Source organism: Aedes aegypti, chromosome 2 (genome assembly GCF_002204515.2).
Source record: "Aedes aegypti strain LVP_AGWG chromosome 2, AaegL5.0 Primary Assembly, whole genome shotgun sequence".
In the NCBI taxonomy this organism is placed as follows: Eukaryota; Metazoa; Arthropoda; class Insecta; order Diptera; family Culicidae; genus Aedes; species Aedes aegypti.
In genome coordinates this window covers 420,151,590-420,165,677 of record NC_035108.1, presented here as the reverse complement: position 1 = coordinate 420,165,677, position 14,088 = coordinate 420,151,590, and the positions used below count along the sequence as shown (strand labels likewise).

At 36.8% G+C, this 14,088-nt stretch overlaps 1 protein-coding gene across 4 annotated transcripts in view; it reads right to left on the bottom strand.

Annotated features, from left to right (window-relative positions):
• The window catches only part of LOC5568798 (potassium voltage-gated channel protein Shaw), a 424,985-nt gene that overhangs the window by 68,998 nt on the left and 341,899 nt on the right, over window positions 1–14,088 (bottom strand). For all 4 annotated transcript variants that reach the window (XR_002500906.1, XM_021847455.1, XM_021847456.1 and 1 more), the window contains one exon: window positions 703–897. Coding sequence is in view for 3 of the 4 variants with exons in the window: in XM_021847455.1 (XP_021703147.1) it covers window positions 703–897 (195 nt within the window). In the remaining variant the exon portion in view is untranslated. The remainder of the gene's footprint in view (window positions 1–702; window positions 898–14,088) is intronic.

Sequence of the window (14,088 nt, the reverse complement as noted above, 5' to 3'; positions counted from 1 at the left end):
GCTTAAGAGACAATATTTAACTGCCAAAGATTTGACAAAACTGGCATTTTTCGTTAAAAAATAATGTTTCTGTGCAATTTTTGCTGAATAACTTGGTCAAGATATTTTTTTAGTAAAATGTGATATATAAAAGGTTTGAAAACAAATAAATTAGCTTCAAAAGCATGTAAAAAGATTTGGAATCGGTTAAGTAATCATGATGTTATGGTCAAACAAAGTTGTCATTTTTAGTAAAATGAGGAAAAATTTAGAATAAATTACTTTTAACTTAAGCTTGTTTTGATTTTAGACAAATTTAGTGTTCAACAAAGTTTTTACAAATTTAATTTTGAAGGTATTGATGCTAAAAGTTTTAAAATCGGTTGAAAAATAACAAAGTTATGTGTACTTCACTGAAGGTCATTTTTTATAACCTGAAAATTCAACTTCAAGACGCTTGCGCCACCTCTAAATGGTAATATTTTTGGCTCAGATTTTGAGGTTTCTCTTTAAATGTGATTTGAATTCAGTAGAGCACACGAATTTTTGGTTTTGAGAACTTTTCAAAAATAAGCCGCACCCTACTGGATAGGGAAATGTTGACAACTACAAATGTGCTTAAATTGAAAGATGTTTTACCAAACCATAATTGTTTGCTTTTCCCCAATATTTACCTCAGATGATGACACTCTTAAACAATTACCTAGCGTGGTATTTACTCACCTTGGCGGCGTTGGAGCTGTATGGTTCGTCAAACAGGGACCACATCTGCGGCTTCAGGTGCTGCCACCAGTTCACCTTGCCCTTATTGTAAGCGTCTTCGAAACCGAACTTTTTCGCTACCTCCTCGTCGGTAGGTTTTTCCGTATCTAAATCTAGCCTATCTAAAACAGCCAACGTTTCCTGCGTATTCCGGTGCTGCAAAAGAGATAATCAGAGAAGAAAATGGGATTCAGTGGGAGTTGACTGGAGTTGCTTAAAAAGGGGTTTAATATATTTGTGTGAATGGCAAATGGAATTGGCTCTTTAATATGGAGTCAATATAATCTAAGAATCAGTTTCACCATTGTACTCGGAAGAGCAACTCTCAATAATGGTTACCGTGTCTGAGCGACGCAAACAAAACGAGTTATGTAGCATATCGCTTAAAGAGCTCGAATCGAGCTTTTTTCAGATGATGGTTCGTTTGAAGAAAATAGAGCTGCTACTGTCCTAAAAATTTACCATGCCGAGGACGAGTACAGTACTGGACAGAATAAAGAACGCATTGACCGTTTTTCGTACAAAATGACCAAGCTTAGAGATATGGATCTCGGCTTCCAAAGCTCCATTTGACCTGAAATATTCACAGCAGCTGAAAATAACATATAGTTTACATAACGAAAGATTCAAAAAATTTCAAATTAAAATTTTCCAGTTTTTGTAAATCGCCAATATAGCGGCATACATTTCATTCGAAAACGAACTTGAAAAAAATATTTTACAAAAATTGTGTTTATAAAGAGCTGTTAATTTACTTTGTTTGCTGGCTCTCTATTTTGAGGTTATAGTGAAGTTTTCTGGTCAAACGGTGCACTACAAGTCGAGAACTAATCCAACGTACATTATTCTGTCTAGTACTGTGCTAGAAAAAGCTGAATCCTGATGAAGAAATGCTGTGATTAAATTGTCTTCTGTTGTCATGCTTTGTAAACGACGGGTCGGCATTAATCATTTCGGAAAATGTCACAGTCAAGTTGGAATGTGGATCAGGAATGCACACGCTTCGGAATTTGTAACATCTCATTTTATTTCTTGCTCATTGCAAGTGTGACTTAGCTATTCAACAAGAATCCTGTTTTTTTTCTATCCTGCAGGAATGTCACACCTTTGAGTGCTTGTTTGTAGAATGTACAGAATGTTACAATTCAGTGCTATAAGGATTCCCATTTTGCCAATATGTTTTGTGAAATTTTCCACTCGGTCACATCGCATCCGATGCCGAAACCCTTTCAGCGTACCATTGAAGAGAAACGGAAACGAAAAAGTCAGCCAATGTTAACCCACTGGCTGTGCCAAAAACAAGTTATGTTGTCTGTGCCTTGAATTAGTTTTTTTCGACTGTTTTGAAAAGAACATTAAATTTAGTTATACCAAAACTACGCTTTCCACAGTGCCCTTCCCGTGCAAACCAGAGCAATTCTGCAGGTTACTTTATGATAATTAGATATAATGCCTTTGTTCAGTCTCAAGCTATATAAATATGTTGTTAACTAGTTTAAATCAACACCTTTATGGATTCGCATTATGCGTTCTACACAGTGTAGCCATCTGTGCTTTTTTGCCTTTGGCGACTTTCATTAGATACCGATCTGTGTTTTTCGTTGCTGTTTTTTTCGTGGTGAGATTTCAAAAAGCTCTATCCTGCTTAGTTTGGGTAGTGGCCATCGTTAGGATAGCTCAGATAAATCTTCAGCATAAAAGAACAGCAAAGATCAATCTTTGTAGACTCCACAATAGTCGGAAAAAAGTGAAATTTGGCCAAAACTATTTTTATCGCCTTAATCGATTAAATATGTAATCTGAACATGTTCTTTTGCGTTTTTGTTGTTTCAGAAGGGGCTATTCACAAATTATGTAACTTTGAAAAAAAAAATAATTAAAATTGTTATTAAACTGGGCTGAAAGCGCAAATTTTGTTTATATTTGATCGAGTTTGATCAAAATGTGTATGAATAGTGGTTAAATATATTTTATATAAACTTTGTTTGAAAAATATGGTCAAAATATATGTTAAGGCCGCACGGGATGTCATCATAATCACCCTATCCATTTCAAGAAGCAAATCTCAAGAACCACTCCATATATCGATGCGAAAATGTATCACTATGATTCTTTATATGTAGTGCACAACCCGATAAATTTTCAGCTTCATCGGTTCACTAAAACTCGAGATTTGCTTCCACGAAGTTTAGATGATTATTGTTAGAGTGAGACGATAGGGAAAATAACACGGTCTCCCGTGTCCCCTTAAATATTGAATTATTCAAATAGCTCTAACTTGCAAATCAGCAAATTTCTGCAAAAATTTTAAAGGTTTTTTTGTAAGATCCAAGGATGTTTTTTGATGTGCAATATTCGAAACGGCGGCGACATGACGCGACAAGAGTTGTTTTTCATGTTCAAAATCATCAAAATTACTAAAGTGTAATATTGAATGGTATTAAAACTTCAACCAAATACTTTTTTTCATCCTCATGCTCGATAAAAGAGTTGAACCATAAGCTTAGTGGGTAACTTTGGGGAAATATTGCATTCCTAAATTATAAATTTTGTGCTTTATTTTTTTGTTACATTTTTCAATTTTTTGACTTCAGTCGGTTTGCCGTCATAAAAGTCATAGAAATTTAAATTTTAGTTCAATTTCAATAAGGGATCATAATAATATAATACATGAGGTATATTTTAAAATTGAAAAAATAATAAAAACCTCAAAAAAAATTTTAGTAGTTTTGGCCGCCCCTTTATATGGAGCCCGACCATTGTGGACTCATGCAAAATAGTACAGCCCAAGTGGCGCTAGTTCAAGAACCTAGAGGGAACTTCTATCTTAGAAACCTTGTGGACTCAGTTTTTGCTACTTTCAACAAACATGAAATAGCAAACTCGCGTACCTTGCTTCGTGCATGGGTGCTTGTTAATAACGCAATCGATGCTACACTCATTTCTGAGTTATCGAGCAGACATGTATGTGATGTCACAATAGATGTTTCTGTTGGTAGCCTCAATTGGAAATATGTCTATAGTTTGTTTTATTGGTCACATTATGAAGCATCCCCATTGGATAATTTCAAACGAGTTGTTGTACACTGTGTAACAAAATGCCCGGAACTACATCACGCAATTCATTCGGGAAGGGGTGTGCTCATGCACTCCATCAGTCTCAGCCGCTAGCTGTTCAGCTAGTTCGCTTTTGAAGCTTAATGTTGTCAATTACGCTACTCACTACGACGTTTCTACGGTGTCTCTGTGATCTCTCGCTTTGCCCAATTGGCGGTTGAAAATCTTGCCGGAGCTTTGTACAGCTCTCCGTGCGACGACGCTGCTGGTTGGCCTCACGTCAGAGCCCTGTTGAACTTCTACTGGATGCTCTGCGACGTCTCTTTCTACGCTGCTGCTTATCGAGCTCACCTGGTTGACTATTTGGATGCCGAGGCCGGTCCATCGATTTCGGTTGGAGGATGATTTCCGTTTCACTAGCACCCCAACGACCCAAAACTGGTTTATGACGATCGATGCTACAACCCTTCCTGGGGGTTGCTTCGCACTATGGGCGATCAGGTGGCCAATAATCGAAAAATTGACTTAATCTGATGATTGTGCGATATTTGCCAGAAAACCATTCGCCAGAAAACTATTCGCCAGAATGACATTCGCCAGAATGTACCATATGCCAGAAAACCATTTGCCAGAAAGTACCTTTCGCCAGAAAACCATTCGCCAGAATGTACCATTCCCCAGAATTGACCATCCCCTAGAACTTTTTTTATTTATTTTTTTCAGGTGAATCAAGTTTGCAATTGTAGAGCATTAAAAAAATGTGTGAGATTATTTTGGTTAATATACTCAAAAAATTACAGGGTCTCTTGGACACAACCTACCGTTGACTTCGTGAGCCAGCTTAGAATATCCATATTCTAATTGTTGGACTAGGTACATATAATAAAAACATCGATTTCTCGAGCATTCAACAGAAATATTTGAAGTTTTATGAAAATGAATTGAAAAAGCAACACTTAATACTGGGGGACCGTGGAACTAGAAAGAAAAAAATATACAGTAGAATAACGATTGCATTCATTAAAAGCTGCTTCACTATGTATGAAAGATACTGCTTACTGATGTAAAGAATGGATATTTAGCATGACGGATAGTTAAGTGAGTTTTTTTAATATAAGTTGTCCCTGTAAAATGGTATTATGGTTTGAAAGGCTTCACAAGCGGTTCGCCCTTCTTTTCATCATAAGCTGTTCTTCAAAGTTTTGTTGCTTCTTTTCGATATACGTTGCAACTATCATTCTACAGATGTTATAGCATGAGATTATGCTATTTTATAATTATTAAATTCCATCTTTCTGTTTTTTCAGTTTCAATTAAATGTTTTTTCTTTTCTAGATAATTAAGTTTTACAGGGAATTATGGTATGGAATATTTCACAAGTGGTGCTCCCTTCTTTTCATCATAAGCTGTTATTAAAAGTATTGTTGCTTCTTAAGAGCTAGTTTATTGGATATTTACAAGATTTCGATATACGTTGCAACTATTTGTGCCGTCCGTTCTATGAAGTAATGAATGCCTCCATTCGCAAACCAAAGTTACATTTACTATAACAACTTCAGGAGCTTTTAGACAAATAAGACAGTTGTAAAATCAAGAAGAACATCCTATACATGGGGAATGAAGAATTCTTATTTGCCAAAAACCATGTCAAGTAGCGGTAAGCAAATACTCTTATTTGAGTATTTTTTCATGTACTGATATTTAGGTGACCATTATTAATTAAAGCCTTTTGGTCTATTTTTACCCGAATGTTGTTCCCACGAATATCAATTCCCCGAACGCCAGATACCCGAATGACAATTTTTCCTGTTATCCATTCTCCCGAACACGGGAAGAAATTTGAATCCAAAAACAAGATTATGACTCATGTTATCATGATTCCAGCGTGTTTTCATCTTATGAAAATACACCATAATTTGAACTCATGATATCATGAGTCAGATTGCCGTAACACAACACACGTGTTATGTTTTTTGTTGCTGATTGCACGAAATCATGATTCAAAGCCAAAAATGCTGAGTCGCACATCCGTTTATGATCGACGAAATAAAAAAAATAAAAATAAAAAAGCACCGGTTTGTGTTTTCAACCTGGATGTTACGCTTATGAAGAATCATGATTTTGACTCCAGGAACCATGATTTGTGATCCTGATATTATGCCTAACCAATTTGTGAACTTCATGATTTGTAAATCATGATTTGGGGATCAGATTTTTATCCGTGAATGACCCAAAATTTATATGGATCGTGGTATTATGATAGAACCACCCACTTCTACTCCCTCTTGAACGACCACGTGGTTCATGGACGGCCCCAAAATAGATGCAATTCAAAATGGATAAGGAACAATTTTCAGAGACAGAGTGGTGAACTAGAAAGAACGATAAAGAAAACAAGAAAAAATGCTGATCTCGGAGAAACTATAAAGAACCGCTGATCGAAAAAGAAGGGTGCATTTCATATGAACCGTTCATCAGCCTGAAATAATCAATAAGTTCTGATAATTATGAGTGCCAAAACATTTTCGAGGAACCTATTTCCTTGAGAAAACGGGGTATTCAGGGAAGTGGTTTTCAGGGAAACGACATTCGGGGTATCGATATTCGGGACAAAGTAGCACAACCCCAATAAACTGTCCATTGAAAAGCATAAACTATCTGGTAGTTGTACGAGAGATTCTGTACAATACAATATTCTGATAAGGAACAGCTCGCGGTGACAGGAAATGAAATTTTCTTAAAACTAGGTAAAACAGCTTAGAATATTGTATCAAAATCTCATAGCCAAAAAAATCTCGCAAGAGATGTAGAATAACAGTGTTATATTGTCTTCGCTCTGTGCACTAGCAGAAATTTTAAAATGAGAAGAACGAGATAGTTACCGTACTATTTGTTCCATTTAGTACTTTTGAACATGTGAGTCGTGGCACAAGTCGAATATTGTGACGGCAATCCTTGGATTCCGAGATATTTCATGATCAAAATCGACAAGAAAAATAATTCTGGGGAATGGTACTTTCTGGCGAATGGTACATTCTGGCAAATGGTTTTCTGGTAAATGGTACATTCTGGCGAATGGTTTTCTGGCAGATGTCATTCTGGCGAATAGTTTTCTGGCGAATGGTTTTCAGGCAAATATCGCACAATCAATCTGATAGGTTTTTATTGTACATCATTCCATAGTAAACACTTCTATTAAGATACTCCTGATATATCAGGGCAAGACCTCTTATAGTCTAATTGATACAGTTTGTCAAAGTTAGAGTTTTTAAGAAAAATAAAGAATTCATTGCAAACACAAGGTACACATTGAATACAATATACTGCATAATCGTAATATTTTATACAGATCTCTGTACACTGTCCGAAAGCTTATTAAAAAAGCTATCAGAGAAAAATAAAATTATTATAAAAAATCGTACTTTAGGTCGGAAAAATGCGGAGAGTGCACTGAAAAAAAATGGACTTTGTATCGAAACTTTACACATCCCATACTTTTTTGTCCTAAGTTGTCCCTGGCTAAAATTTGTTTTTCCAAGGGTACTTTGAGATATTAATTAAAGGATCGTGAAGAATTTAGCTGCACAAATTTGCATTTCTTTAATTTAGAGCTTTTTGAATTTTTTCAATATTTTTCCATTTTCTATTAAAAACAGTTAAAAAATAATTCAGAGAATAACTGAATATCTCTCAATCATCATATCTATGTAAGTTCTAATATTTATAATGGTTTGCACAACGTTAATCGCATAAATGGCTTATATGCATCATAAATAACAAAACTTTTTACTTCGATACATGCCCTATTCAAGAGTTAGTCTCGAAAACTTGTTTTTGAAAATAAAACGTCAAATTTGTTTCACAAAACTCATAAATACAACAGGAGATGGAAAAAATATTTTTGGCCGCCGGTCTGTATGGAAACCGCCCATAGTGCTTCGTTAGGGTTGTGTTTAGAGCCAGCTCAGCATAAGTCAGGAATGTATGAGCCTACTACTCCCTGATGTTGACGACGAGTTTCGAACGTACACGAAGGCCTGTCAAGGTTTTATCAGGACGAAGGCATAGTCTTCTCATAGTCCTATTCGCCGTTCCAAGTTTGTGTTACCTTACCTTACTCAGGTACACTGCCAGCCCACGACTGTTGGTCAACGTATCCAATCCGTAATCTCTGTCCTTTCTGTTGTTCTGCGCTGTGACTAGTATACCATAATCAGGATTTTACTGGCATTCATCCTGTTGTGCCGGTTGGCACTCCAAAGGGCTAAGGCACTTTGAAAGCGGTATCAGATCGCTTATTCAGGGCTAATTGCAGATATGTGTTTTTTTGGAGAGGTTCAACAGAGCCAAATGATGAACCCCCGCCATATCCTAGGTAAACCATGCATGAACCCCTGGTCAGATGGACCAGAAGCTCGGCCATCTCCCGGAAAAAGAGAGCTCTAGTCTGCTGGAATACTAGTACAGATCTTGGATTATTTATAATAGGCAATCGCACAACCTCTGTTGGAGCAGAATCACTCACGAGTTGACGAATTGGCATGTATCAGATGAAGGAATCATTATCTGATGATCACAACACCTTCTTTAAAAATTCGCATGTTCCTTCGCAAACTTCGCGTTTAAGGAATCCCCGGTCAACAAACTACGAACTCTATATTGAATTGGTTGCGATCAAATTTCTCTGTCCATTGAAAATCCAAGTGATTTAGATGATGCCGTTACCACTACCTGTAGGATTATGAAAGCTTTTGAAGAAGCATGTCCTCTGCGGTCTGTGAAGACTACAAGAGCGACCCCATGGTGGAATTCCGACTCAGGAAAGGAGTTGGAATAGACGCCGTTCAGTTGGATCAGAGTCGTTCAAGTCGACAAGACTTACAAGAAGGCTCTTCGATCTGCTGATCCGAAGATTAGTATGGAAAGGAAATTGGGTTAGTGGGATACGGAAGAGATCTGGGAGTCACCAATGTTTGGTGATGCGATCCATGATATAAACACGCCTAACAAGTGTTCATCGCTCGCTCTCGCAAGAGCAAGCGACGCGATCAATAGATCAACCACTACTAAACGCATCGTGGCACTTTTTCACTTTTACGCGAACGCTGCGCGACATGTTTGATCCTGCCCTCATCACCCGCCCCCGTAGGAGCAAGCGTCAAGGTCGAAGGAACAAACAGAACTCTCTTAAAATTCCACAGTGCTCTTTTACACAAAGTTGAATACGATAACGACAAAGCATTCGATACTTGGGTCTTCTTAGATATTAAAGGTACGGTAACGTGCCTTTTGATACCATATTGTAAGCTGCACAAAACCTTGGGCTGACTACACTTGTTACCGATTGGGTTTATCAATCGATCTAAACCCGACAACTTTTCTCGTCATTGCGTCAATCTACGATTCAGAAAATGAGTGTTTGCGGATGCCTCTAAAGTGGAATCATATATCCACTTTTGTGGAATCTCATACCATGTACGCTAATTAGGCAACTCAATAATCGCTATCCAACTTATGGATTTGCTGACGGCTAACTATATTTGAAGTGCTTATTGACGATGTCGGGTGCGTTCTCAACGACTTCCACGGCGCTTGAGGCTTTCTTCGATGTTGCACCACTACACAGAAATCTTAAATAAGAAGTGCTTTCTCAGTGCGCATCGTACCTTCGTGCTGTGCGTACACGAATTCTCTCTGCTCTTGGAAGTTTTCTTAAAAAATACCTAAAGCAATAAAACAGTACTTTTCAGTGCTACAAAAACAGTACTTTTCAGTGCTAAAATTCAAAACAGTACTTTTCAGTGCTACTAAAACAGTACTCTTCAGTGCTATTTTTTCTACTATTGATCCCTTTACGATCCTTGTTTGGACCCGTGCGTTCGATTTTTCGTTGGACCCGTTGGCGAAAGCTAGCGGTGGTAATCCTTCTTGGACACCGTCTTGGGAAAAAAACCTCTCGAAGGTCACGTCTTCTTATTCACTAAACATGGTTGCAACAACAAATAAAAGGAAGGGTGAATCTCTGAATCCACAACTTCCTTCCAAAAAAGTGGGATTTAAAACTGTCACTAAACGTGGCAAGAATGGAAGAAAGGACGTTTCCCCGGAATGCGAACTTTCTTCCAAGGGTGAAATGAATAATTGTATCGAAATGAGCAATCAGTTCGATGCTCTAGACAAATTTTCCGAACACCAAATCTAAGCAGCCTCTAGCCCAGGCTCTTTGATTCAAGTGAGGAAGCAAAGAGTGCCGCCTATCGTGGTCAGTTGTTCCGAATTTGCGGGATTTAGGCAGGAGATCTTGAACTCCATTAGGGGAATCAAGGTTTCCTTCAAAATCGCAAAGAAAGGAGACTGTCGCGTTTTGCCGGAAACTCATAAAGATCGCCAACTTCTTCTCAAACATCTTGAAGAGAAGAAGCACATTTTTTTTACTTATGACGACAAAACTGAACGTTTGTTCAAAGTTGTCTTGAAAGGTCTCTCAAGTGACTATAAGTCACCTGAAGAGATCAAAAATGGAATAAATGATTTACTTGGATTTTTCAGAGTTCAAGTAATCATTATGAAAAAGAGAACCCAATCTGGCATTGTTCGGAAAGGGCTTTCTCAAGAATTTTATTTAGTTCACTTTAACAAAAAAGAACTAAATAATATTAAAGCTTTAGAAAAAGCAAAACTTTTGTTTGATGTCCGTGTGACATGGGAACATTTCCAGAAACCTGGAGGAAATTACCAGAACCCCACTCAGTGCCGTCGGTGCCAAAGGTGGGGTCATGGTTCAAAAATTTGTCGCATGGATGCTAAATGCATGATTTGCGGAGGTTCTTCTCACGCTAAGGACGTTTGTCCTGTGAAAGAAGATACCAGAAAGTTTGAATGCGCCAATTGCAAGGGCCCTCATAAAGCTAACTTTTGGGAATGCCCTTCACGCAAGAGAGTCGTTGAGGTTCGTGCCAGGCAGATGAAGGATAATATCCGTTACGATAACGGCCGTTTCCGGGATTTGCCTGGTAGAGTATCGAACAATGCTCATTTTTCAGTTAACGATCGCTTGATCATGAATCATACCCATCAGGAAGATCATAATCATGCTCATTCACAAACTAATTTTAATCCTTTGGGTAGCCGTTCGAATCTTTCAATTTTGAATGTATCTACCCACGGAAAATTCTTTGCTGATATCGTAGCAGGTAATTTGAACTCCTCCCCTGTTCGATCCATGGGTACCCATTCTACTTGTTTCAAATCAAATGGAAAAAACCCTACCGCCACAGGTAACTCCGCATCTTCGTCTACCGGAAATTCTAATGGGAAATCACATGACATGTCTGCCTTTGATTTGAATTTTCTAACTGAACTATTGAATCTAATGATTGATGCAATGTTCAAAGCCACCACTATGACTGAAGCAGTCCAAGTAGGTGTAAAATTGTCAAATCAAATTGTTATTGGATTACGTTTTTCTAATGGATCCAAATAATAATTAAAATATTTTAAATTGGAATGCTCGTTCTCTGAATGGTAAAGAGGACGAGCTGTTTAATTTTCTTACGGTTAATAACGTACATATATCAGTTATTACCGAAACGTATTTAAAACCTGGATCTAAACTCAAAAGAGATCCTAACTTTTTTGTTTATCGTAATGATCGACTTGATGGAGCATGTGGGGGAGTTGCAATCATCATTCATAGGCGTATAAAACATCAACTGTTTTCATCATTTGAAACTAAAGTTTTTGAAACTTTAGGCGTTTCTGTTGAAATACAGTTTGGTAAATATACTTTCATAGCTGCCTATTTGCCTTTTCAATGCTCTGGACAGCAAGATAATTTGCTCCAAACTGACTTGCGAAAATTGACTCGCCATAAGTCAAAATTTTTCGTCATTGGTGACTTTAATGCCAAACACCGGTCATGGAATAATTCTCAATGTAATTCCAACGGCAGAATTTTATTTGATGATTGTTCTTCAGGATATTTCTCAATTCAATACCCTGATAGCCCTACATGTTTTTTTCTCTTCTAGAAATCCATCTACGATTGACTTGGTCTTAACTGAGTCTAGTGATTTTTGTAGCCAATTAGTTACTCATGCTGGTTTTGATTCTGATCATGTCCCTGTTACATTTCAAATATCTCATCGAGCGATTCTCAATCCTATCAGCTTTACTTTCAATTATTTACGAGCCGACTGGAATATATATAAAACGTATGTTGACTCTAATCTTGATGTTAACATTTCTTTAGAAACTAAACTTGATATTAACAATGCTCTTGAAACTTTAACAAATTCCATTGTTGAAGCTCGGAGCATTGCAATTCCAAAATGTGAAGTAAAATTTGAATCCATGATTATAGACGATGATCTTAAACTCTTGATCCGTCTTAAAAACGTGAGGAGAAGGCAATTTCAACGCACTCGCGATCCTGCTTTGAAAATTATATGGCAGGATTTGCAGAAAGTAATCAAGAAACGTTTTGCAGATTTAAGAAACAAAAATTTTGAAAATAAAATTTCTTAATTGGATCCTGGCTCTTAGCCCTTTTGGAAATTATCTAAAATCTTGAAAAACCTCAGAAGCCAATACCGGCATTGAAAGAAGAATACAAATTATTACTAACTAATTGCGAAAAAGCTCAAAAACTTGCTATGCAGTTTGAAAGTGCGCACAATTTTAATTTAGGACTTACTAGTCCAATTGAAAATGAAGTTACTCAGGAGTTCGAAAATATTCTCAATCAAGAGAACGTTTTCGAAAATGCCTGGGAGACTGATTTGGAAGAAGTGAGAACTATTATTAAAAAAATCAAAAACATGAAAGCTCCTGGCGATGATGGAATTTTCTACATCCTCATTAAGAAACTTCCATAAAGTAGCTTATCATTTCTAGTTGATATATTTAACAAATGTTTTCAATTAGCATATTTTCCTGACAAATGGAAAAATGCTAAGGTTGTTCCAATTTTAAAACCAGACAAAAATCCTCCAGAAGCTTCTAGCTATCGTCCAATCAGTTTGCTTTCCTCCATCAGTAAACTTTTTGAAAAGGTTATTTTGAACAGAATGATGGCCCACATCAACGAAAATTCAATTTTTGCCAATGAACAGTTCGGATTCCGCCATGGACATTCGACCACTCATCAACTTTTACGTGTAACAAATTTGATCCGTTCCAACAAATCTGAAGGCTATTCTACTGGTCTTGCTCTTCTAGACATAGAAAAAGCATTCGACAGTGTTTGGCATGAAGGTTTGATTGTAAAATTAAAAACTTTAATTTTCCAACATACATTGTTAGAATAATTTAATGTTATCTGTCAAATCGTACACTTCAGGTTAATTATCAGAACTCCAGATCTGAAAGATTTCCTGTAAGAGCTGGTGTTCCTCAAGGCAGCATTTTGGGACCAATATTATACAATATTTTCACATCTGACCTACCTGAGTTACCTCAGGGATGTCGAAAATCTTTGTTTGCGGATGACACAGGCCTCTCCGCCAAAGGACAAAACCTGCGTGTCATCTGTAGTCGATTGCAAAAAAGTATGGATATTTTTTCATCATACTTGCAAAAATGGAAGATTTCTCCTAATGCTTCCTAAATTCAACTAATAATATCCCCACATAAACCAAAAGCTCTTTATTTGAAACCTTCAATTAGACATGTTGTCACGATGAGAGGGGTTCCAATAAATTGGTCAGATGAAGTTAAGTATCTAGGGCTCATGCTAGATAAGAATTTAACTTTCAAAAATCACATTGTGAGCATTCAAGCCAAATGTAATAAATATGTAAAATGTCTCTATCCCCTTATTAATAGAAAATCAAAACTTTGTCTTAAGAACAAGCTTTTGATATTCAAACAAATTTTCAGGCCAGTCATGTTGTATGCTGTACCAATATGGACTAGCTGTTGTAATACCAGGAAGAAAGCTCTGCAGAGAATTCAAAATAAAATTTTGAAAATGATTCTGAGACTTCCTCCCTGGTATAGTACCAATGAGTTACATAGAATATCCAATGTTGAAACATTGGAACAAATGTCAAAAAAAATAATAAATAATTTCAGGCAAAAATCGTTACAATCTTGTATCAATATCTAAATGTTAATTAAACCTTAAATTTATTTTACCAAATTAGGATGATAGTGTTGTCTAATAACACAGAACACCTAGATATAAGAAATGAATGTAATGTTTGGAATGATACTAATAAAGAAATTAATAAAAAAAAGAAGTGATTTCTTGCTTTTACCGTTAACGGCTTCTGGATCTACTGGAGAAAC